The sequence below is a fragment of the Trachemys scripta genome, chromosome 4 (genome assembly GCF_013100865.1).
Source record: "Trachemys scripta elegans isolate TJP31775 chromosome 4, CAS_Tse_1.0, whole genome shotgun sequence".
In the NCBI taxonomy this organism is placed as follows: domain Eukaryota; kingdom Metazoa; phylum Chordata; order Testudines; family Emydidae; genus Trachemys; species Trachemys scripta.
This window is the reverse complement of record NC_048301.1, coordinates 71,623,447-71,648,462: the sequence shown is the minus strand read 5'-3', so window position 1 is coordinate 71,648,462 and position 25,016 is coordinate 71,623,447. Positions and strand designations below refer to the sequence as shown.

At 46.0% G+C, this 25,016-nt stretch overlaps 1 protein-coding gene across 4 annotated transcripts in view; it reads left to right on the top strand.

Annotated features, from left to right (window-relative positions):
* The window catches only part of C4H11orf49 (chromosome 4 C11orf49 homolog), a 143,564-nt gene that overhangs the window by 16,727 nt on the left and 101,821 nt on the right, over positions 1–25,016 (top strand). For 3 of the 4 annotated variants that reach the window (XM_034769512.1, XM_034769511.1, XM_034769514.1), the window contains one exon: positions 8,444–8,546. In XM_034769512.1, coding sequence (XP_034625403.1) covers positions 8,467–8,546 — 80 coding nt within the window. In that variant the 5' untranslated portion in view covers positions 8,444–8,466. Of the gene's footprint in view, positions 1–6,674; positions 6,700–8,443; positions 8,547–25,016 lie in introns of those variants that run through there. The other variant, XM_034769513.1, reaches the window with a different exon arrangement.

Sequence of the window (25,016 nt, the reverse complement as noted above, 5' to 3'; positions counted from 1 at the left end):
AACAAAACATGCATGCTAAGCTGTATTTTCCACTCCATACATCTGATGAAAGTTTATGCCCAAATAAATTTGTTAGTCTCTAAGGTGCCACAAGGAGTCCTCGTTGTTTATACTAAGCTTAAGATCTTAAAGAGACTGGTTTCAAGAATCAGGGGGTAGCCGTGTTAGTCTGTATCTACAAAAACAACAAGGAGTCTGGTGGCACCTTAAAGACTAACAGATTTATTTGGGCATAAGCTTTCGTGGGTAAAAACCTCACTTCTTCAGATGCATAGAGTGAAAGTTACAGATGCAGGCATTATATACTGACACATGGAGACTCGCAGGGAGTTACTTCGCAAGTGGAGAACCAGTGTTGACAGGGCCAATTCAATCAGGGTGGATATAGTCCACTCCCAATAATAGATGAGGAGGTGTCAATTCCAGGAGAGGAAAAGCTGCTTCTGTAATGAGCCAGCCACTCCCAGTCCCTATTCAAGCCCAGAGTAATGGTGTTAAATTTGCAAATGAATTTTAGTTCTGCTGTTTCTCTTTGAAGTCTGTTTCTGTAGTTTTTTGTTCAATGATAGTGACTTTTAAATCTGTAATAGAATGACCAGGGAGATTGAAGTGTTCACCTACTGGCTTTTGTATGTTACCATTCCTGATGTCCGACTTGTGTCCATTTATTCTTTTGTGGAGGGACTGTCCGGTTTGGCCAGTGTACATGGCAGAGGGGCATTGCTGGCACATGATGGCATATATAACATTAGTGGACGTGCAGGTGAATGAGCCCTTGATGGTGTGGCTGATGTGGTTGGGTCCTCTGATGGTGTCACCAGAGTAGATATGGGGACAGAGTAGGCAACGAGGTTTGCTACAGGGATTGGTTCCTGGGTTGGTGTTTCTGTGGTGTGGTGTGTAGTTGCTGGTGAGTATTTGTTTCAGGTTGGGGGGTTGTCTGTAAGCATTTATTTGTCTTATTTGTAAGCACTTAGAGACAACCCCCCAACCTGAGGAGTTTCAGTAGCTTAGTGTTCCAGTTATTTCTTCTTACAGATTGGACCCCTGTCTCAGTCTGGACTCACCCCTGCCTTTCCCTTCAGGTTAGTTCCTTTGTCCCTTCGGGTACTTTCAGCAGTCCTCCTTCTTGGGTAGGCAGTGGAGGAGAGTCCAGATTAACCCCCTCCCCAGCCTTAAAAGGATTTACCTAAGGTGGGAAACCTTTGTTTGATCCCCATCCCCCTACAGAGGAAAAGTACCAGCAGTGTCCAAGGTGATATTTTGTATCAGGTAATCTTATCACCTGACCTGTAGTGTCACAGCTACGCCTCTCACAGTCTTATTGTTTCTTTCTAATGGCCTATCAAGGCTGTGATGGCTGGTTGTTTGGTGAGTGTCTCCCAAATACACACACAGTTGTAATTGTTACATAGTCAATATTCTGAACTTTAAATACAGAAATGATAGATGCATACAAATTAGATAATCACATTCAGTAAGACATAACCTTTCCAATGATACCTTACAAGACCCATCTTTCATAAAATATATCTTAGGCCATATTCATATAACAGTCATATTTCTATGAGGAATATGGGGTGTAACATCAGTGTTTCTAGCCCTTGTGGTTGCAGAGAGAACCTTGAACATGAGTAGTGTAAATTGATGCAGTATTACCTGATTTTTCAAAGAGCCTGAAACAAGAGTCCTAAGAGGTGTGAACTGTCCCATTCATCTCAAACAGGGCCTTATGGGACTCCATAATCCTGTGCCTTAGAAACCTTCAAGATGGAAAATTCAGCATTTTATCATGGAAATCACCATTTTGCTACTGCCAGGAACCTGGCATTTTGTTTCATCTCCCTGTCCTGCTAGGACCTGCTTGCAATTGCAAATTGCTCTCCGGTTTTCCCCCACAAGAAGGAGTTAATTGGATTACAGTGCAAGCACCCCACATTCTTCTGAGGAGCCAGGCTGCAGCAGGTCAGGGAGCCAGAGCTAGAGTCCAGTTTGCAGCCAGAAAGCTGTGGGAACTGATAGCATAGGCTGGTGAGCTGGGCAACCTGGAAAAAAGCACAGCAGCTGGGGAGTTAGGGAGATGAATCTCAAAAACAGACCACAAGCACCCTCCATCCCCTTCCCTGGCACACATGGGGAGATGCTGTGCTAGGGCACTTAGACAATATTCTGGGAGTCAAATCACCTGAGGAGTGTAGCAAAAAATTTCCTCTCCAGAAATGACCATTGATTAATTTTATGTCAGAGACTGTTTTCAATGTTGAGCCATTTGTAGCTATGTGTGTTTGTGAGGAGATGGGAATGGGAGGCAATTTAGTGTATCATCATGAAACAACTTTCACTTGGAATTTAAAAGTTGTTGCCATACACTTTAGGTCTGCTTGCTATGGAACTTGGTCTCATTGCACCATGGAGTATAAGGGGCTCTGAGAATACCTACAAATCTTATGAGAGTTTAGGTGTGGGCGGTGGGAATTAATTTAATATTTGTGTGGTGCTCTGATAAGGGAAAGTGTGATAGTGTCTGGGAAGATGGTCTCGGAGCACAGCAAGGGCCACATAGTGAAGAGGGAGGGATGGGTTGGGATAGAATGAAAAACAGTCTTTCCCAGTTGCTATTATCTTAGGCCTTGGCTACACTTGCGAGTTACAGCTCTGTAAAGGCTCCCCCAGCGCTGTAACTCCCTCCCCGTCCACATTGGCAAGGCATTTGCAGCGCTGTATCTCCGTGGTTGCAGCGCTGCATGTACTCCACCTCTCCGAGAGGAATAGCAAGTATTACGCTGCCGCTGCAGCGCCAGTGTGGCCGCCCAATGCACTGTGAATGGCCTCCAGAATTATTTGGCAGTATTCCACGTGTTCTAGCCACTCTGGTCATCAGTTCAAACTCTACTGCCCTGGCCTCAGGTAACCAACCATGTGACCGACCCTTTACATTCCCCGGGAATTTTCAAAATCCCCTTCCTGTTTGCTCAGCCCGGCATGGCGTGGAGTGCTATCAGCGAATCTTTCCAGGTGACCATGCCTCCATGCGCCAAGCGAGCCCCAGCATGGAGCAATGGCGAGTTGCTGGACCTCATCAGTGTTTGGGGGGAGGAAGCTGTACAGTCCCAGCTGCACTCCAGCCATAGGAATTACGATACCTTCGGGACGGTATCAAAGGACATGATGGAAAGGGGCCATGACCGGGACGCCCTGCAGTGCAGGATTAAAGTGAAGGAGCTGCGGAGTGCCTACCACAAAGCCTGCGACGCAAATGGCTGTTGGGTGCTCCCCCCGTGACCTTTCGATTCTACAAAGGGCTAGATGCGATACTTGGGGTTAATCCCACCTCCACTCCAAGCACCACCATGGACACTTCAGAGCTGGTGGGGACCATTGCTGCACATAGGCAAGCTCCATATGGGCCAGGGCAGAAGCCGCATTGCAGTAGAAGATCCTCCCTTGCTTCCCAGGTCACCCTCAGCAGTGAGATATCGTCCAGGGTGAACTCTTGTGGAAAATGTTGGGACAGTGTTCAGTGTAGGTGCCCCCTGAAGCTGTTGGCTCTCCCCAAGGCACAGAAACCCAGAGGACAGTGCAGCCCTGAAACAATCAGTCCCCCTTACTCACCATTTTGAGGCTCTCGTGGGATGTGTGCGCTCTGTTTCAGACGGGAAAATTATGCTATTGTGTAGACCCTGTTTGTGTTCTACTCCTTAAGTGCGGGGGGAATCATTACTCTGTCTGTATAAACAATGCTGCCTCTGTTAAATGTTGCATTTTGCCTATACAGCTGCATCAACCTTGAGACCTCAGCCGTCCCTCTTATCACCTGGTCAGAGGCTGCAAAGTCTCATGAAGAGACCGCGAAAAAGCAAAGAAGACATGCTGCAAGAAGTGATGCGGCAATCTATTAAAGAGAATGAGAAAGCACAGGACTGGAGGGAGAGAGAAAGTAGGATCCGCCAGGAAAACGCAGCGCACCGGCAGCAAAGCACTGATAGGCTCATAAGCATCTTGGAGCGCCAAGCAGATGCTATCTAGGAGCTGGTAGCCATGCAGAAAGAGGAGCAGTACCGCAAACTCCCCCCTTCTCCTGGCCCTTGTCCCAAAACTCTTTCTGTTGTGCCCCACTGTCACCTCCAACCCACTTCCCCCAACTTCCGTGTTCTTCACGCCACCCGCTGCCTCCAACACCAGTATCTTCACCACCCAGCCCTGAAAACCACGACCCTTACCCGCTACACTCAACCCCCATCACCATGCAGGATAGCTGTCCTGAAGTGCAGCACTCACTGCACAGCACACCAGACAGGACATACGTGAATCTGTGATTGTACTGTTCCCCACTCTACCCCCTTGTTTCTTTTCAATAAATGGATTCTTTGGCTTTGAAAACATTCTTTATTACTGCATAAAGTAAAAGACTCCTTAGCCCAGGAAATAAACAAGCACTGCAAGTCTGCTTGTCTGCTAAGCAGACACTGATTCCTAAAGATTGGAACTACTGTACTTCACTCCCGTGCAGGGCACCAGATATCACTGCTGGTTTTCAGCCTCAAATTGCTCCTTCAAGGCATCCCTAATCCTTGCAGCCCCGTGCTGGGCCCCTGTAATAGCCCTGCTCTCTGGCTGTGCAAATTCAGCCTCCAGGTGTTGAACCTCGGAGGTCCATGCCTCAGTGAAGCTTTCACCCTTCCCTTCACAAATATTATGGAGGGCACAGCACGCGGCTATAACCGCGGGGATGCTGTTTTCGGCCAAGTCCAGCTTCCCATACAGAGATCGCCAGCGGCCCTTTAAACGGCTAAAGGCACACTCCACAGTCATTCGGCACCGGCTCAGCCTGTAGTTGAACCGTTCCTTGCTGCTCTCAAGGATCCCTGTGTAGGGTTTCATGAGCCTCTGCATTAACAGGTAAGCGGGATTTCCAAGGATCACAATGGGCATTTCAACTTCCCCTACCGTGATCTTCCGCTCTGGGAAAAAAGTCCCGGCTTGCATCTTCCTGAACAGCCAAGTGTTCCGAAAGATGCGTCATGCACTTTTCCGGGCCAGCCTGTGTTAATGTCAATGAAACGCCCATGGTGATCCACAAGCGCCTGGAGAACCATAGAGAAATACCCCTTCTGATTAACATTCTCGGATCCTAGGTGGGGTGGTGCCAGAATAGGAATGTGCCTCCCATCTGTCGCCCCTCAACAGTTAGGGAACCCCATTTGTGCAAAGCCATCCATTATTTCCTGCACGTTACCCAGAGTCATGGTTTTTCAGGGCAGCTCTCAATCTCGCATCCTTGCGCTGCAGGGTGGAGGCCAGCTCCTCACACAGTCCCATAAAAGTGGCTTTTCTCATCCGAAAGTTCTGCAGCCACTGCTCATCATTCCAGATTTCCACAACGATGTGATCCCACCACTCGGTGCTTGTTTCCCGAGCCTAAAAGCGGCGTTCCACAGTGCTGAGCATGTCCGTGAATGCCACAAGCAATTTTGTGTCGTACGCGTTACGTGTCTCGATAGCATCGTTGGACTTCTCACCCTCACTCTCACTGTCACTTTGGATTTTAAGGAATAGTTCGACAGCCAAATGTGACAGAGCCGGCCCTGCTCACCAGCATAAGTTTTTTGCCGCCCCATACAAAAAAGAAGAGTCCCGCCCCCCCCGCGAGCGCCACGCCGCACCGTCGTACCCCCCCAGTGCTGCTGAAATCCCCGCCGCCACCTGAATCCCCGCCCCCCAGAACGCCACGCCGCCCGAAGCCACGTCCCCTCCGAGCACCGCGCCAGCCCCCGCCCCCCCAGCGCCGCGTCGTGCTAACCCCCGCCCCTCCTCTGAGCGCCAGCCCCCGCCCCCCAGCGCCGCGCCAACCCCCGCCCCTCCTCTGAGCGCCAGCCCCCGCCCCCCAGCGCCGCGCCAACCCCTGCCCCTCCTCCGAGCACCAGCCTCCGCCCCCCAGCGCCGCGCCAACTCCCACCCCCCCTCCAAGCGCCCGGCCAGTGCCACGCCGCACCAGCCCCCGCCCAATAAATAAATTAATAAAAACCTGAGCGCTGCCCCGGCCCAAGGTGCCACCCCAAGCACGAGCTTGGTCGGCTGGTGCCTGGAGCTGGCCCTGCTGGCAAGACTTGTCAGCATACGCCTCAGCAGTTTGGACTCCATTTCCTGCAGACAGATCGCGCTGCACAGAAACCGTTGAAAGATGGCGCCAAAGGTGGACGGAAACAAAGGGATTTCTGGGATGCGAAGTGATGCATCACGGGGCATTGGGACAGGACCCAGAATCCCCCGCACCCATGCCCCCTTCCCACAACCCATGGCCCCAGTATGGGAAAAGGTGCTCTGTGGGATAGCTGCCCATAATGCACCGCTCCCAATAGCGCTGCAGTTGCCGCAAATGTGGCCACGACAGTGCGCTGGGCAGCTGTCAGTGTGGACAGACTACAGTGCTCTCCCTACTCAGCTGCACGAAGTCAGGTTTAACTCACAGTGCTGTACATCTGCAAGTGTAGCCAAGGCCTTAAGAGTGTGACTGAGCTGCACGGACTCATTCCTCCCTCAGGGGACACAGGTGCGCAGAGCTATTTTTCTTTAATCACTCTCATAAATTAAAATGTGTTCCTTTGCATTAAAATAATTAAATTAAGTTACGCCCTGTATCTTTTATTACCAGATAACATCTTTGAACCTATGGCTCACCATCTTACTATCAGCTGCAAGGTATTTTTCAGGGTATGCTTAACCCATTCTGCCATTGTACTGAATCTGAAAAGCGTCATAGGCGGAGAAATCCCCTGACAGCAGTTAGTGCTAGTGTGAACTTTTTATCATTGTACCCATTCGGAATAATGTTTTCCAGGCATCTTTTGAGCTCCACCTGCCCCACACCAAGATGAAATGTACCGAGTATGGGTGGGGCATGCTTGATACTTACCAAGGGCTTGAATTTGTGTTTAAGTGGATTGTTGAACTCTGATGTGGTTCTAAAGCAGATTGATTGCGGGTGAAGGAGTGATGCCGTTGAGTCTGGAACAGATTGGTAAAGAGCAAGCACAGCCTCTGCCATCCCTACCCTGAGGATATTTTCCTGCTCTTTTCAGGACAGGCTGCTACTTGCAGCGGTGCTATAATGTACTTGTCTGGGATAGGAGTGTGTGCATTGGGAACAGGGTTCGTGTGCGCTTTAGATTGGGAATGGTTCTCCTTTCTTTGTTGTGGTTTGGCTCCTGATTGTTGAACTCATGGATTTGGCAACCCTTCCTCTTGCCCAGACTTTTTTCTGCTCTGGTTCACTTCTCAAAGAGGTTGAGTGACAGATCCACACTATTTCCCTTTGGTATCTGCACTGCTTGTGCTCTCCTTGCCCTTTGTGGAAGCAGTGAGATGATTAATGTATTGTACCAAGTTGTTTCTGCCTCCAATGTTTATCACAGACAAGTAGCATTCTTTTGTTAGATAATGACAGATCCAGCATTCCTGTCAAGGTGTGTAGATATCACCCAGCACTGCACCCAGTTCCCTCAGAACATCCCTTTTGGTGCTTTCAGGAGGACAGAAGTGCTTTGATTTGTATCTTCCAGATTTTTTTTTTCTACAGACCAGCATTTAAAACAATACACAAACCCTGAAAGATGAGGTTGGAGGACCTTGGTAAGCTCTGCAGCAACCCTACTAGAGTCCTACAGTATGGTATTCATAATCTGTGTAGGGAAGGTTATTGCAATACAGGCTTCTAGAGGGTCCCTACCAGGCATTTAATGGTGCACGGTTTCAAAACTGGCTGTGCTGCAACCCTCATCTGCCCCCTTCATCTCCAAAACCTAGAAAGATTAAAGAAGGGTCACCAGTGCATAAATGAGTAACTTTGTGTAGCCAGAGGGGAGAAGCAGAATTTAAGTCAGCTATTTCACCAACCATATTTATTCTCCCCCCCCACGGAGCTGCCTGCCCCCAGATTGTCCCATACAGAATCCTCTCACCCCACACCTGGATCCCCCCACACTGAGCCCCTCCACACTTGGATTCTGCCTGGTTGAGCCTGCCTGCCCCACACCTGGTGTGCCTGGTGCAGAGGGGCAGGGACCCAGGATTTTTCTGGGGCAGGCCCAGGCCTAGTGCTGTGTCTGGGTCGAGTGCAGCCTCACCACTGAGTCCGTGTCCTGGGAGTGGGGAGGCTTCGTACAGCCAGTGGCCTGTGCTTCCCACTGCTATGCTGGAGCCTCTGCATTTATTTATTGAAAAATAAAAGGCACAAAATTTAATTTTTTTCTGCAGAATTTTTAATTTTTTGGCACAATGCCCTCAGAAGTAATACTTAACAGAATGAGAACCTCTGCTTGTCTCTCTCTACGCAGCGAGAACAAGTGCTAATAGCCAGGCAAGGATGTACACTAATAGCCTGGCCTGGCTCTGGGCTTTGCAAGCCCCTTGTATTCTAATCTCTCTCTTTCTCTTTTGTTTGTAGCTCAGAGACATGTCCTCACGTACATGGAGGATGCAGTGAGCCAGCTGCTGGAGAACAGAGAAGATATTAGTCAGTATGGCATTGCCAGATTCTTCACTGAATAGTAAGTACATCAGGAGTCTGCCAATAGGACCACCCTGAGGCAGGCTCTTGGAAGCAAGCAGGGTACATGGAGAATGGAACTGGATACATGCTGATTATGTTGTGGCAGTGAATGTTGGAGTTGAGTAGGTTAGCCAAGGGCTGCCTGAGCATGTTTCAGAGACGTGCTTATTCAGGACAATGGGTCAAATTCAGACCTGATTTAAAAGCGGGGCAACTCCTATTGGCTTCACCAGTTGTGCTTGCTTATTCTGAGGCTGAATTTGGCCCAGATAGGACTTCTGTTCTCTGTTTTACTACTGTATCTGGGTCATCAAATAATATCTATCTTTGATAGCAATTTATTTTTTAATTCATGCTCTCGTTCACAGACAGGGAAAAAGGGGAAGTCTCTAGTTGTACCAGCAATACACTCTTTCCCATTGAAGACTGTAGTGGGCCTGGGCAGATGTTCTGAAAGAAAATGAATTGGGACAGAGAGAGGAAGGTTGCATTTTAATATCTTGAGACTGACTCTTGCTGAGCTGCCAAGCCAGGTCTCCAGGCCCTCTTCTTTTTCATAATCCCAAACAGAGGAAATGGGATATGGGACATATTTCAAGTCCTCTGTGTATAGTAGCTCTCTTTAGTAGATGAGTCTATGGTAAAAGGACTGGTTCCTTGTGGCACCTCATCCCTCTGATTCCCATCAGTGTCCTTGCTCTGGTACCAGCTGTCCTCCTCTCTCTGTGAATTATCCATTGTGCTGTTCAGTCTTGTCCCAGCTGTTCTTTTAGTTTTGTCTCTGTGATGGAGTACACAAACCCCACTCTGGGCAGCCAGGGGTTAAGGAACTGCTCTGGACTCAGACAGCCCTGGCCTGCCACATATGTAGGAAATGCTCCAACTGGAGTTGGAGTTAACAGGCAGGGGAGCAGCTCATTTGGTGGCAGACCAGGGAAGAGAGCAGACCTGCAACCCCAGCAGAGGAGAGCTGAAGGAAAGGCAGAATCTCTCCTGAAGACAACTGCCAAAAGGTCCCTCCTGAGGGATGGGAGGACCTGCTAGAGAGACAGCCTGAGAGGGAAGCATTCCCCCCCCTCCCTCTCATATGGACTCAGTTTTGTTAATTCCCCTTTACTTTATTTGGACTACCCCAGAGGGGAAATCCCTAGGCCTGAGCTGGCCCAGGAGGGTGGGCCATACTTCAGAAGGAGGCAATTGCTGCCCAGGAGAGGAAGAGAGCTACCATGGTACATGCAGCTTTCAGTAGGTGCCTTGTGGTGAGAGGATGCTCTTCATGACACCAAAACCCAGACGGTGACTTTGGGACAGTTGCAGGGAGTGTGATAGGAAGTGGCCCAGGGAAGGCAGCCTTAATCAGCCCCTGGCTGTCAGATCACTGATAGCCCTCAAAGGGCTGTGGGTTGGAGCCTCGTGGAGTGGGAGGGCTTGGGCTCTCCTACTAACATCCCCCCTGCAGGTCATGGGCCTAAGCCCTGACCACTAGGCAAAGCTACCAACCAACTTCCAAGCAAGGACTGTCACAGTCTGGTTCTTGTAAAGCTCCCTTTATTTGCTTGGTATGCTGTTGCCTGGCTCTTCCAGACCCAATAACTATTATATATGGCTCAGCATAGCCACAATGGTGATGATCACTGATCTCAAGTGACCCTAAAAACCCAGATTAGTAGGAAGAAGGTGAGGGGCTGCACCAAAATCTCTGCATTTGTGGAACATGCACTTTTCAAACGTAACAGCTTTATTCTGTAGAGAACCTTTAGTATAAACTGTCTCGGAACATACATCTCACAGCAACACAATACAAATGTGGGTTTGGTTCATTGGGATGCCTCCTTGTAGTATAGGCTGATGTGTTCTGGTGGTATAGATGACTGCTAACTGTGTTATGATTGGCTAGACAGCAGTTACGAGCTTCCCTGTTTTGGCCAAGATAGTGTCAATTCAGAAACCTCATCCAAAATCACATAATTGATTTGGACAGTAACGCTCCTCTGTCTCAGACATTGTCTGATACCAGATGCCTCAGATAGAAATGTAAAATACTGCATAGTGGATTATTATAAAATAACCTGCCTGTAGGGTAAATTTCTTTCTAACCCATAACAGCTTGTAGTTGATTTATGCGCTGAAGCATATGGATTTATATCACTTTATAAAATTATCTTTCTTAACATAACTGTGAATGGTCTCCTTATCCATGTAGCTGTCCAGCCCTTTTATGGAATTATATTTACTTATAGCTTCACTGATATATAATGGCAATGAGTTCTGCAGGTAGATTATACACTCACTGCAGTCATCCTACTAGTAATTACTGTATTTATAAAGCACCCTACCAAGGTGGCCTGCATCTAAAAACAATATACAATTCAATAAAAACATAGGTGATCCTTAAAAGTCCAGCCTCTTAAAAATTGAAGTAAAACTAACTGAGATGTAGCAAAATGCAAGACTTAAAGGGGACAACGAGATATACATGGAAGATATAAACATGGAATCAGCATGACACATACTAAAGACACATAGAAAAGAAGATTTCAAGATGTTTTTGAAAGTATTGTGAGGAAGAGAATAAGAAATGTCTGGAGGAGTGATTTACAGCCTCAGTTAATGTCTGGTTTCTTGCTGACTGAAGATGTTATGGTGGAATCCCTAAAAGACAGCTGGTACCAGAGTACAGACATTCTTCATGGTGAAGTTCAACAAGGACGTCTAGTATGTGTCTTTGTCCTCCCATTCTGGGTTTTAACAAACAAGTGGTGCCAGCCTCTCCTCCCTCTTCCAAAGACAGTACGTTTGGGGTTTAAAAATCAGGCAAAATTAATGCAAATGCAATTCCAGGGGGCATTGCAAGTTCTGGCATTGTGCTCAGTAGTGTAGAGAATAAAGAAGACATGAACCCGGAATTCAAGTTGTCTGTCTTGATTCTAAAATGGAAAAATAATTTTTATCTTATTTGTGTATTGTAATGTTTCTTAGAAGTTGATTGCTCCAAGGGAGGGAGAAAGAGAAATTAAAATCCATTGTTAAGTTCTGTCATTGGATTCAAACTAGTACATAGTGGGAGGTGATGGGGGAACCTTGGCTTCCTTTGACAGGAGCTCCAGCATCTCCTTCATTTGTGGTGATTCTTTAGTGGCCAGTTGAAGGCCTCTTACTTGCAGATTGACTGACAGAAAGCAAAGAAAATTTGAGCCATTGGCCTTTTTGCTGGGGGTGTGGCTAGGTTGTGCCTAGATGTCTGAAGGACACTTTTTCCCCATTTTTTTTCCTTTCTCCAGGCCTAATCCTGATTTTGAATTTTGATTTGGTGAAAGGGGTTAACACTTCCACCCTCTCCCCCCGGGTTTAACCCTAAAAATAGTCCCTCTGTATGAACAGCCAGTGTTAAGAATACAAGGTGCCTATAACAAGATCATGGGTACTTCTGTGTCATGAACAAGTTGCTGTGATGGAAGTATGGTTCTTCCTGTGGATACCCAAGGTTGTGAGGCACTTCACCACCACCTGCCCTTAGCGTGAAGAAGCCTTGTCTGTGCCTGCCATCTGTCTGCTCCCTGACTTTATTGGTACCTGGCAACACAAGCACTTCCCTCCATGCCTCTGCAGGTCCCACTTTCTCTTTACTGGTTAGCAATAGGCACACTCCAATCTCCGAGTCCTCTGAATGTCCCCCTGCAGTGTCCAGACACTGATCACTGGACACACACACAGTTACCAGATCTGCTGATCCCAAAGGAACAATACACCACAGCTTACCAGTTACACCATAGAACACAGCTCCAATTAACACACAGCCCTTAGATTTGTTTATAGAGAGAAGTAGTATAAATTTAAGAAAGAACAAAGATTCAAATGACAGAAAGCAAGAATATTGGAAACAAAAGATTATGTATAAAATGAAATCACAGCATGCATACTAGAGGCTAATCTTAACTATCAAGACACCTCTTGTCTAATTAAGTTTAGCTCACCCCAAAGTGTCTTCAGCCAAGCCGGCTGTGATCTTTTTTCATGATGCAAACACAATGTCAGTTCACTTCCTAGGTGGAGGACCTCAGGTGTCTCCATGCCTTCTCCTGGTATATCAGACTACTTCTTGGATCTTAGTCATGAATTGGACATCCTCCTGCTGTGTATTCCTTCCTTCCTGTAGATTTTGTAATCTCCTCTTCACAATCTTGATTAGCTGGTGATTCCATATGCAAATAGATTTCCATTGTAAGACACACAATGGTCAGCCAGGGAGATAAGTGCCTCCTATCCCTTGTCTGAACAGAATCTGTTTATCACCTATTGGTGACTTGTCTTACATACTTTAAGAACACAGTTTGTAGACTCTGTGTGTGTGTGTGTGTGTGTGTGTACACACACACAAATCCTTACATATTATCTGTACATACATTTCACAATGGTTATGATAATCCATGTGACACGGGCTTTCAGTAGAGACCTTACGTGACCCTCTTTGGCAAACTAATATGTAGCTACCAGACCCAGGAGATCCCTGTAACCCTTCTGCATGCCTGTGCCCTCTGTCAGTCGGCATCAGGCGGTCCTTGGATCACAAGTAATCTCCTGCTAAGAGGGGATTGCATGAGTGGATCTATGTCATAAGGTTATTGGGACAAATTTAAGGTTCAGCCTGTGCAAATGATATAGGTAGGAGACACCATACTGTGACTGATGCATATGGCTTTCTGTGAAAAGTGATGTTCAGATTGTTAACCTTGCTCATCAACTCTGAATAAGTTCCCTTAATAAGCAAGGACTTGAAGGAAGAGAGTGTGAGCAAAACAATGACCTTCGCCTATCAACCAGACTTCTGTTTTATCAGGGTTGAGAGGGAGGAGGCTATGACACATCCAGCTGGCATTATCCAGGCACTCTTCCAGAGCAGATTTGGTTTGCATCTCCTTTCAAGTTCACTCCTCGGGGCCCTTTTAAACTTCTTTTGGTCACCAGTAACTTAAAAATTGAATGACGATGAAAGAGCCCCTCCCTACCTCTTTGAAATTGTTCTTAGAACGTTTCTCTGCAGTATTTCTTCATGTTGGATCCTGCTGCCCAGACCCTCTCATCTCCTCCCATTCTGCTCTTGTCCCACCCTTGCCTACGGTACTCTTTTGGTTCTTGGTATTTTCAAACAAATATGATTTGTGCCTGTAAATGTGAAGCCACTGTAGAACGTGAGTATTTGCCAGTGTGTGCAGCTCTGAAAGATCAAGATGCCCTGAGCTGAGTTCATGTTTCCCTGATACTCCTGAAAAGGGGGTATGAAATACCAGAGGGCTTTTGTGTTCATGTTGAATTCTCCATAGAGCTGTTGACTGTTTCCATAGGACAGGAAGAAGTTATCAGATGCTGCTGTCCCTTTCTCTCTGGTAATTAAAGTAGAACTTGCCATTGTTAGCAAGCCATATTCAGTGCCCCAGTATCGGAATAGAAATAGGCTAAGTAGTAATTCTGATAGTTGTGAAAGCTCTCAATGTGGGATATATGAAATGTGGGAGATTGCTCCTTTAAAGTGGAGAATAATTGATCAGAAGGAGAGACCAAGATTTCAGCAGTGTAGGGAGCTGCCTATCATGGGAAAATAACTTATTGTGGTTCCCCAATCTCACTTGCTTCCCCTGCCCTCTGGAATCCCCCATGGAGCTAAGGTCAGGTTGTGCCCAGTGGTTTACGCTGAGTGTATGTCTACCTTGAAATTGGGAGGTGTGTTCGCAGCATGTGTAAACATACCCAAGCTCACTTAGATCTATCTAGACTAAAGCTAGCTTGAGCAACAATAGTGGAGTTGAGGCAGCACAAGTGGGGGGCATGGGCTAGCCATGCCTGCCCAGGATCCTGAGTAGATACTCAAGTGAGCGCCGCCTGTACTGCCCCCTGCTATTCTTACGCAAGCTAGCTTTGAACTACATCAAAGCTAGTTCAGATATATCTATACGTGCTACAGTCACACTCCCAATTGCAGAGTAGACCGTCCCTTACGTGATAGAGCTCTGCCAAGCCGGTCAGTTTGATAAGGAACTCCAATATCTTTGAGCATAAATAGAATTTGTGCCAATCTGAAAGACTTGTTTTTCCCTCCATTATTATCCTCCCTTCCAATGAACCTCCTATTGCTGTAACTTCCTCTAGGTGAGGGGATTGGCAAACACTCCCTTTGAAACGTGTGCACACCATTTAAGGTGAGATGGGAGGACTCGTGTGGCTTTCTGGCCCCTTTTTCCCACTCCTCTTAGCCTTCCCTACTTTAGCATGGAGAGTGAGAGACAAAGCCAGGGTTTTGTAAGACCAGCAGGGTCAGTCTGGAGAAGCAATGGTATGTGTGTTAAGTGCCTGGGTACTGTGTTCTCCAGTTTGTAAATCCTAGAGGAAAAGAATCAAGTGAGTGTGGTGAGGAGGAATGAGAGATACAGGATTACCTTACCGAGCCAGAAGTTCCCATCTTAGAGTGTGCACCATCCTCTCATTTGCCATGGCACAGCTCCTAACCATCCCCTTCATGATCACATAACATCTTTGTGCCATTTACAGAAACTGCTTATGTGAGCAACTAATATCAGGAAAGCATTTAATATATTTTTAGCATGTTTTTAGCATGTTTCCTTCCCTAGTCTCATTTGTCCCAATCATATGGACATCTGCTTTCAGTCTTGAGAGTTCCCTGAGGCTCCTGTTCTAACACACTATTGGCTATTACAGGAATAGGGCTCAGTTCATCCTTTTGCAAATTAATCGACCTGTCTCTCATAGATTTAAGAGCACAGCTCTTCGTCTCTCATGATCAGCCCTGATTTTACTGATCTTCTGAGAGGCTACTGGTATTTATTCATTAAAAATCCCAGAAATCTCTTTGATTTTGAATCTCCATGAAATGCAGACTTCCCTGAAACCTTCCATGCAATTAGGCTAATGCTATTTTACTTCAACAAGCTTGACTTCTATGCATCTTAAAGGGACTTTTTTTCCTTCTATACATTATTGATCATGTCGTTTCTTGATCTCGACTTTCCCTTGACATTTAAGGCACTGCAACGAGGGGAAAGAAGCTTCCTCAACACATCAGATACATACAACCTACCTATTTGCTGACATCTCTTTATATATTGCTTTCTTGCCCATCTCTGGCTCCACCAGTGATGTCAGTGTTGATTGCTTATGTTTTCTCTTCTCCCACAAATGGCTTTCTGCTTTCTTCCATGCTGCTCCATGCATGAAATTAACTGAACTAATATATAAGAACACTGCATTCTTCCCCTTCAGATGCCTCCTCATAACCCACTTTTGTTGTGTTGCCAACAAGAAATTAGCCATAAATTGAGTGGCAGATGGGGTCAGCTGACTTAATTTATTTATAAAAGGAAAAAAGAAAAGCGCTTTCAGCTGACTTGGAACCATGAGTCTGGGCATGTCATTAACCTATATAACCATGTGTTCTTATAACTGTCACTGTCATCTTTCCTCCCCCTTCCATCACTGATGTCTTCTGGCTTGTTTGAGATTAGATTGTAAGCTCTTCAGGGCAATGACTATGTCTTCCTCTGTGCTTTAAAGGACCTAGCATGATGGGGCACCAATCCTGGTGAGGGCTTGTGTGTGCTACTGTAGTACAAATAATTAAAAACAATGGTGGTGGTGGGAAATCTTCAGGGCACTGATGATCCACTTTGGGTGGGAAAGAGAAACCCTCAGAGCTGAAGAACCGGATTGCTGTCATAATTAAAACTATTTAGTTAGATTGGAAGCGTTGTTTTAAATTTTGGTTCACATTTTCAGGAGTTGATGAGGCTCTTGAATTTCTCCCACATGATCTATGCCAGGGAGCCCCAAAGCAAATACGCCCAGTTTTTCCTTCTCTCTCTCTCTCTCAAATATAATCTCTTCAACTATTGCAAAGACGACAATATTCACTCAGCGCCTCAAACACCCACCAGATCCCTGCATCTCTTCTGCTCTAGTGAAGAAATGACAGGGTTATGACACGCGGACTGCCTGGCTGCAGTGAGCCATGTGACAGATGTGAAACTACTGCTGTCAGCAACCTGGCTGTGAAACAAGCCTTTTGGCTAGAAATCTCCACTGGGATTGTGTGCTGCTGATTCTTGACAGGTCTGTTGCTGTGTTAGCTGTGGTTCACTGCTCCCTAAGGGCACCGCTGGCTGGCAGGAATCTGCCACTTCTTCACTCCAGTTATCGGTGGAAAGAGGCTGATACATTCGCATGAAGACAGGCAGTTCTGCTGTGTTTAAGGTGTCAGAGTAAGGGTGGATCTTGCAGCACATGTGAATAAGCCACTCAGAAAGAGAGGATCTAATCCAGCCCTTTGAAAATCTTGCCACAGAGTATAGTAGAGAAGGGGTTGCAGACCTCTGCAATGTACTCGTATTACTTCCAACGGTTCCAATGGAGAGAATACTTGCAGTGGAATGGGAAGGTCACTATATCTTTGTCTTGCTTAAAGATGGGGGAAAGTTATTTGCTTCCTTCAGAAACTGAATTTCAATTCACCACCTGTGCTTTTTGAAAACATTTTTCCCAGTGAAGGTTTATACAAATGTTCATGGAAATGGATTTGGGGAATTGGGGTTCATAGCTCAGATTCACTTTGTGACTAAACTAAACTAGTTTCAGGCAGAAGAAGTGGATTTGCCATCTGAATGGAGACGCATATGCTATAGGATAGTTTGATAGCAGCAGCAGCAGCAACTTGCACATCCCACATACAGGGTGATGGAACTCTCATTTCACTTTAGTGTTGCTTCCTCCTTAGCAGCCGTCCCAATAAGTACTGGTCTATTAAACTAGGCAAATACACTGTCCTTTTCTTTGGCAGATTGCTTATGTTCAGGGGACTAACACCCAGCAATTTTCCTGTACAGATTTTATGTTCTCCAAAATATGTTTACAAAATATTGGAAAACGGGGCTGCTACTTCCCACTTACTTGCAGATTTTATACGTGAACAAACATCCAGATGAATCCAGCTATGTGTAATCAAATAAATCAAAAAAGAGAAATTATTCCGACTTGTTGATTGGGAGTGCTAGATTGTCAAGTCTCATTGTCCAAAAGCTAAAGTTAGTACTCCAGATCTGTCTGTGACCCCTCATTTACTAACTTGTGTTTTCTATGTAAAGATAACTGCTGAAAGGTGTGCGCACATGCACTCTGTCTCCCATGTTGTTTTTCTGCTGAGACTCTCACTGCAAATAAACCTTCTTTTATGCGTGCATTTATTTCATCATCTGCATTATTTGTGGAATCACATCCAGTATTTGAGGTCTGCTACTGGTATCATGTAACTGTACAGGCTGCTGTGGTTTGGGTGTTTAGGGACTATACCTGCTGAGTGATGGGGGGGATGCCAGGTACCCATTGGAAAGGAAAGCAGTATCCACAAAGGAGAAACTCTATCTGGCGCTGTTACCTTGCAGCTAGTTCTTGGCTGAACAAAGGCAGGGGAAGAAAACCCTGAACCAAATTTGCTGCAACTCAGCTCTGCCCTCCAGCATTTCCTGCATCTGTGCTGTTTCCAGATGACTCCAAGCCTTTGGGCCTCATCAGTACCACAGAAGGGGATGTTCTGGTCCTAACACAAACCTCTACCTCCCTATTGTTTTCTGCCTAGGTGTACATGCCAAAAGTTTGGATACAATGGTTGCCTTCTTCAAACTTGTTTGTTGGAATGTGAGAACAATATGCACTAGTATATCAAATGATCTAGAGGAGTTCAGTGACTTAGGAAGTCTGCCATTATTGACAGAGAGCTGGAGAAGCTTGACATCAATGTAACTGCTCTCTAACACAGGCTCCCCACACAAGATGCATTACACCTTTTTCCGGTGTGAAAAGGGCAAACAAGACCAATGAGCATTGGTTAGGTTCTGCAGTCAAAAATGTATTAGGACGGATGGTTGAATGTCCTCGAGCGACATCAGAACGTATCCTATCACAAGAATATCTACCACGGGTGGCTTTGCCATAATCATCAGTACATATGCCTCAAAGTTCTTCCATAGCTGAAGAAAAGGACTTGTTCTGTCAGCAACGCGAAAGGGTCATCAATAAGCTAGCACTGAGAAAGTGACTCCATCTATGAGGAGACCTCAGCAATAGAGCCAACTCAGATTGGCCACCAAGGAGTAGGAAAAATGAATGAAAAGGGACACAGACTCCTGGAGCTATGCACCCACCTAAGACTGTGCATTACCAACATCTGCTTCCAAGGTGGTCATCACCAGAAAGTCTTGGAGGCACCCCAAATGTGGACGCAGGCACCAACTGTATTTAATTGTCACCTGTAGGGGAAAAAAAACTACAGAATGTTCTACATACTCTGTTTTCACAGTGCAGGCTGTGATGCAGACCATGTGCTTATATGCTGCAAATAAGCCTTTCACTATGGAAATTCTATCATATCAAAACTGTTGCCTATGCATTAACGGCAACAACGCAAAAGACCAGGGAAGGTCTCTCCAATTCATTATGAATCTCTGGAAAGCTGTGTCATTGATTTGTCTCTCCCCATTGAATGCAGATGCATCATGGAACACGCACAGAATGAATATCTACATACTGCAACTTTAGCTCTTGGTAGAAGCTCTATACAAGATAGACTGGTTTGCAGCATACTCTGAAGAAATGCTTGCAGGTGTTGGTGGAGATATGCTGTGATTTTTGCTTCACACATGAACCTTTCTCCTGATACGTGTGGTAACTGCAGATTGGCTAAGAGTGCATTATCACACACATCAAGTCAATGTGCTCAATCATACTGGCTCAAACATCCATTGAGAATGGAGATCTAAGAGGTATGTACGATGAAATCAAGAAAGAAATAGGTCCTTCAGTCAAGAAGGCTGTCCCACTCAAGTCACTTAATGGAGACATCATCATTGAAGAAGCAAACAGACGCAACATTGTGTGGAACACTATTGCAAACTCTATTCATGTGAAAGCACTGCTTCAGAAACCGTGGTAAATGCGAGTCCCAGTGCTCCTGACTGTCGAAGAACTTGATATAGAACTATTTATAAATAAGCTTGAAAAGGCAACTGTCTCCCAAGCACTGGGAAAGGCTACAGGAAAAGATGGAATTCCAGCTAAAGTACTGAAACAAAGGAGGACAGGTTGTGCTTAACCATCTGCGTAATGTCTTGCTTGCTTGCTGAAGTGAAGGACGGGTACCAGAAGATATGAGGATGTCAGCAGCATAACATATAAGAACAGAGACGATCAGAGTGATTGTAACATGTACAGAGAAATCTCCATCCTTAATGTTCCTCCTGGTAAGGTATTTGCATGGATTGCTCAGCAAGAACTTGCAGTCTTTTGAGAATGTGTATTTCCAAAGAGTCAGTGTTGCTTCTGTGCTGGTAGATCAACGATCGACATAGTCTCTGCACTTAGTCAACTTCAAGAAAAGTGTAAAGAATAAGGAAAACTTCTCTACATGGCCTTCATAGATCTTATAAAGGTTTTGACCTAGTCATTAGGAAGGTCCTTTTTCCACTTCCTAGAGAGAATCGGTTGCCCCCAAGTCTTCCTCAGTCTGATTCGATCCTTCAGTGATGGCATGAAGGCTACAGTCCAGTATGATAGTGATCAGTCTGACAGCTTTGAAATCTACAGTGGTGTCCAACAGGGATGTGTTTTGGCACAAAAACACTTCAATGTAGTCTTCTCTCTATTGCTTTGTCATGCTTTCTCAAGTAGCACCGAGGGTGTACATCTCCATACAAGATCATGCATGTTCTGTTTATGTGGTCACTTCTCTGTAGTGACTTATTTCAGAGTTTGATGCAGTCAAACATTTCATAGACTAATACCTTGTCTTCTCTTTTTAGCTTTAAATTGGATATTTGTTTCATTACTGTCTTTGTGAATATCCTAGTGGTCCTCAAGATCTGTGTATTGGAGGGTTCTTTCTCTGTCTTGCAATTCTGACTGTAAAGCTCTTCTTTCCTTCAATTTGTGATGTTGGAGAAGTGAAGGAGCTCTTGGGCCATAGATGGTGAACAGCAGCTATCTCAGTTGTCCTCCCTCCACTGAAGAAGTATAGTGAGGAACTCCATCATAATGCAAAGCAAAAAAGACATTCCACAGTGAGGTCATTGCTCAGCAGCATACCTCCATGCTGGCAGCTCACTCTGGGAAGCCATTTATCTCTGTTCATCTTCTGTACTAATGGAATGAAAGAAAAATAGGATGACCAGACAGCAAGTGTGAAAAATTGGGACAGTGGATGGGGGAGGGGCGGTAATAGGTGCCTATATAAAACAAAGCCCTGAATATTGTGACTGTCCCTATAAACTGGGACATCTGGTCACCCTGTAGAAAAACCAAGTGGCAAAAAGGTAAATAGATACACATCTTTAACCAGACGTGGTGAGAATATTTTACAGCTTTTGACACACAATTTGTACTACTGTGTGTAAAGCAATAATCTTCACACATACTACAACCTAAACTTAACTAATAGGACATTATGTCTTAAGATCAAAAACTGTACTCAAATCCTTCCAGTATATTACAGCCAACCTTGACTGTGATCTTCCATTCATGAAACAAGCCCAGTGACCGGTTACTTCCTAAGTGAAAGATACAAGGTTGACCCTTTGCAGCCCCTGACATATCAATGCAATTCTTTGATTTTTCTTTACTCATAAACTGGACACCTTCCTGCTGTGTTCTTTTCTGTAGATTTTGCAGTCTCTTGTTAATTTCTTAATCTTGATTAGCTCGTGGTTTAGCATTCAGATAAGTATCCATTGTGAAGTACACAATACTCAGTTGCATGTAACCAAACAGATAAGTGTCTCCTGTCTGTGTGAAAGGAACATGTTTTGTCACCTTCTGGTGACCTGCTTTAACTCTCAGACCTTGAGAACGTAATTTCCAGTAGAGGTATATAACTCCCTTAAATATTATCCTTACATGCATTTCACAATGGTTATAATGACCAGTGTGTCACTGGCTCTCAGTAGACTTCACATGCCACCTTTTAGTGAATTATTCATAAAACTGATCCAGGGGTCCCTGTAAATCTGTATGTATCCCTGTGCTGTCTGCCAGTTGGCATCAAGAGGTTCCTGGGTCACAGTCGCTCACATGCTGTATGGAGCGGATTCTCTGCAGTTGTCTGTATGTATGCTCTGAAGGACTTCGCCATTAAGCCACCAAAGGTATATTCAAATCCGCAGCACTACATATGAAAAAGTAGGAGCAATAGGTAATTTGATAGGTTTTTTTTTTTTTTTTGTTAATCATGTGTTTAGGATGGCTTTTGCGTGATTCTTTAGAACATGTTTGATTGTTTTCTGGGAGGGAGACATTGTGGAACACATTGACAGGGTTTTTCTTTCTCTCCATAAAAAAGATTGTTGTCCAGAGCTGTGTGAGACCGTTGTTGAATACCTCATGGCTCCTGCATTGGCCTATACGTTCCCCTGTCTGGGGCCAGAGTAGAATTTTTCTTCCAAATTTGAAGTGCATCAAGACAAGGGATTCATGAATTAATGCACCCTAAAAAATAGATGTGTTCACCAGAGTCCAAGAAATCTACCATTTTGTTGCCAAGATATAGCCAGAAAGCAGAAAAGAGAGAACTTGGTTTCCTGGGCTTTTCTAGATGGAAATCTACTGTTCAGTACCAAAGGTTAATTCATTCAGTTTTGAAAGTTTTATATTTTGAAATAACATCATGGTGGCATTTTACTGATGGTGAACTATTTTTGGCTCACTGGGAATTTCACAGGCTAGGTGAGAGAACAGCAGGAGATGCTATGCAGGGAGGAGGAGTTTGCTCCCTGGGTCACCTGACTGAAGGGAAGCAGAAAGCCATTCTGTAATGTCTATTTTTCTTTAATAGACATTTTTATGGCGTTCACCATTATAGTTTGAGTACATTGCAAACAAATCCTCTTAACTCCCTGCAAGGCCAGGAAGTCTCCTCTTCATTTTATAGATGATGAAACTGAGGTACAAAGGCTATGACTTGTCTAAAGTTGTGCAACAACTCTGGCCTTGGCTACACTTGCAGATGTACAGTGCTGTGGGTTAAACCTGACTTCGTGCAGCTGAGTAGGGAGAGCACTGTAGTCTGTCCACACTGACAGCTGCCCAGCGCACTGTGGTGGCCACATTTGCGGCAATTGCAGCGCTATTGGGAGCGGTGCATTATGGGCAGCTATCCCACAGAGCACCTTTTCCCATTCTGGCGCCATGGGGTGTGGGAAGGGGGCATGGGTGCGGGGGATTTTGGGTCCTGTCCCAATGCCCCGTGATGCATCACTTTGCATCCCAGAAATCCCTTTCTTTCCATCCACCTTTGACGCTATCTTTCAACGGTTTCTGTGCAGCGCAATCTGAAATGGAGTCCAAACTGCTGAGTCGTATGCTGACGAGTCTCGCCAGCACATCACGTTTGGCTGTCGAACTATTCCTTAAGATCCAAAGTGATAGTGAGAGTGAGGGTGAGGAGTCCGACGATGCTATCGAGCTGCGTAACGCGTACGACACGAAATTGCTTGTGGCATTCACGGACATGCTCAGCACCATGGAACGCCACTTTTGGGCTCGGGAAACAAGCACTGAGTGGTGGGATCACATCGTCATGGAAGTCTGGGATGACGAGCAGTGGCTGCAGAACTTTCGGATGAGAAAAGCCACTTTCATGGGACTGTGTGAGGAGCTCGCCCACTCTGCGGCGCAAGGACACGAGATTGAGAGCTGCTCTGCCAGTGGAGAAGCGGGTGGCTATTGCAATCTGGAAGCTGGCAACTCCAGACAGCTACTGGTCAGTCGCAAACCAGTTTGGAGTGGGAAAGTCGACCGTTGGAATCCTGTTGATGCAAGTTTGCAAGGCCATTAATCGCATCCTATTCAGAAGAACTGTGACTCTGGGTAACGTGCAGGAAATAGTGATGGCTTTGCACAAATGGGGTTCCCTAACTGTGGAGGGGCGATAGATGGGAGGCACATTCCTATTCTGGCACCACCCCACCTAGGATCCGAGAACGTTAATCAGAAGGGGTATTTCTCTATGGTTCTCCAGGCGCTTGTGGATCACCGTGGGCGTTTCATTGACATTAACACAGGCTGACCCGGAAAGGTGCATGACGCACGCATCTTTTGGAACACTTGGCTGTTCAGGAAGATGCAGGCCGGGACTTTTTTCCCAGAGCGGAAGATCACGGTAGGGGAAGTTGAAATGCCCATTGTGATCCTTGGAAATCCCACTTACCCGTTAATGCCGTGGCTCATGAAACCCTACACAGGGAGCCTTGGCAGCAGCAAGGAACGGTTCAACTACAGGCTGAGCCGGTGCCGAATGACTGTGGAGTGTGCCTTTAGCCGTTTAAAGGGCCGCTGGCGATCTCTGTATGGGAAGCTGGACTTGGCCGAAAACAGCATCCCCGCGGTTATAGCCGCGTGCTGTGCCCTCCATAATATTTGTGAAGGGAAGGGTGAAAGCTTCACTGAGGCATGGACCTCCGAGGTTCAACACCTGGAGGCTGAATTTGCACAGCCAGAGAGCAGGGCTATTACAGGGGCCCAGCACGGGGCTGCAAGGATTAGGGATGCCTTGAGGGAGCAATTTGAGGCTGAAAACCAGCAGTGATATCTGGTGCCCTGCACGGGAGTGAAGTACAATAGTTCCAATCTTTAGGAATCAGTGTCTGCTTAGCAGACAAGCAGACTTGCAGTGCTTGTTTATTTCCTGGGCTAAGGAGTCTTTTACTTTATGCAATAATAAAGAATGTTTTCAAAGCCAAAGAATCCATTTATTGAAAAGAAACAAGGGGGTGGAGTGGGGAACAGCACAATCACAGATTCGCGTATGTCCTGTCTGGTGTGTTCTGCAGTGAGTGCTGCACTTCAGGACAGCTATCCTGCATGGTGATGGGGGTTGAGTGTAGCGGGTAAGGGTCGTGGTTTTCAGGGCTGTGTGGTGAAGATACTGGTGTTGGAGGCAGCGGGTGGCGTGAAGAACACGGAAGTTGGGGGAAGTGGGTTGGAGGTGACAGTGGGGCACAACGGAAAGAGTTTTGGGACAAGGGCTGTGGGGGGGGGGGGTGGCCTTTGCGTTTGCGGTACTGCTCCTCTTTCTGCATGGCTACCAGCTCCTGGATAGCGTCTGCTTAGGCTCATAAGCATCTTGGAGCACCATCAGTGCTTTGCTGCCGGTGCACAGTGCTTTGCCGCCGGTGCCCTGCATTTTCCTGGCGGATCCTGCTTTCTCTCTCCCTCCAGTCCTGTGCTTTCTCGTTTTCTTTAATAGATTGCCGCATCACTTCTTGCAGCATGTCTTCTTTTGCTTTTTCGCGGTCTCTTCCTGAGTCTTTGCAGTCTCTGACCAGGCGATAAGAGAGACAGCTGAGGTCTCAAGGTTGATGCAGCTGTATAGGCAAAATGCAACATTTAACAGAGGCAGCATTGTTTATACAGACAGAGTAAT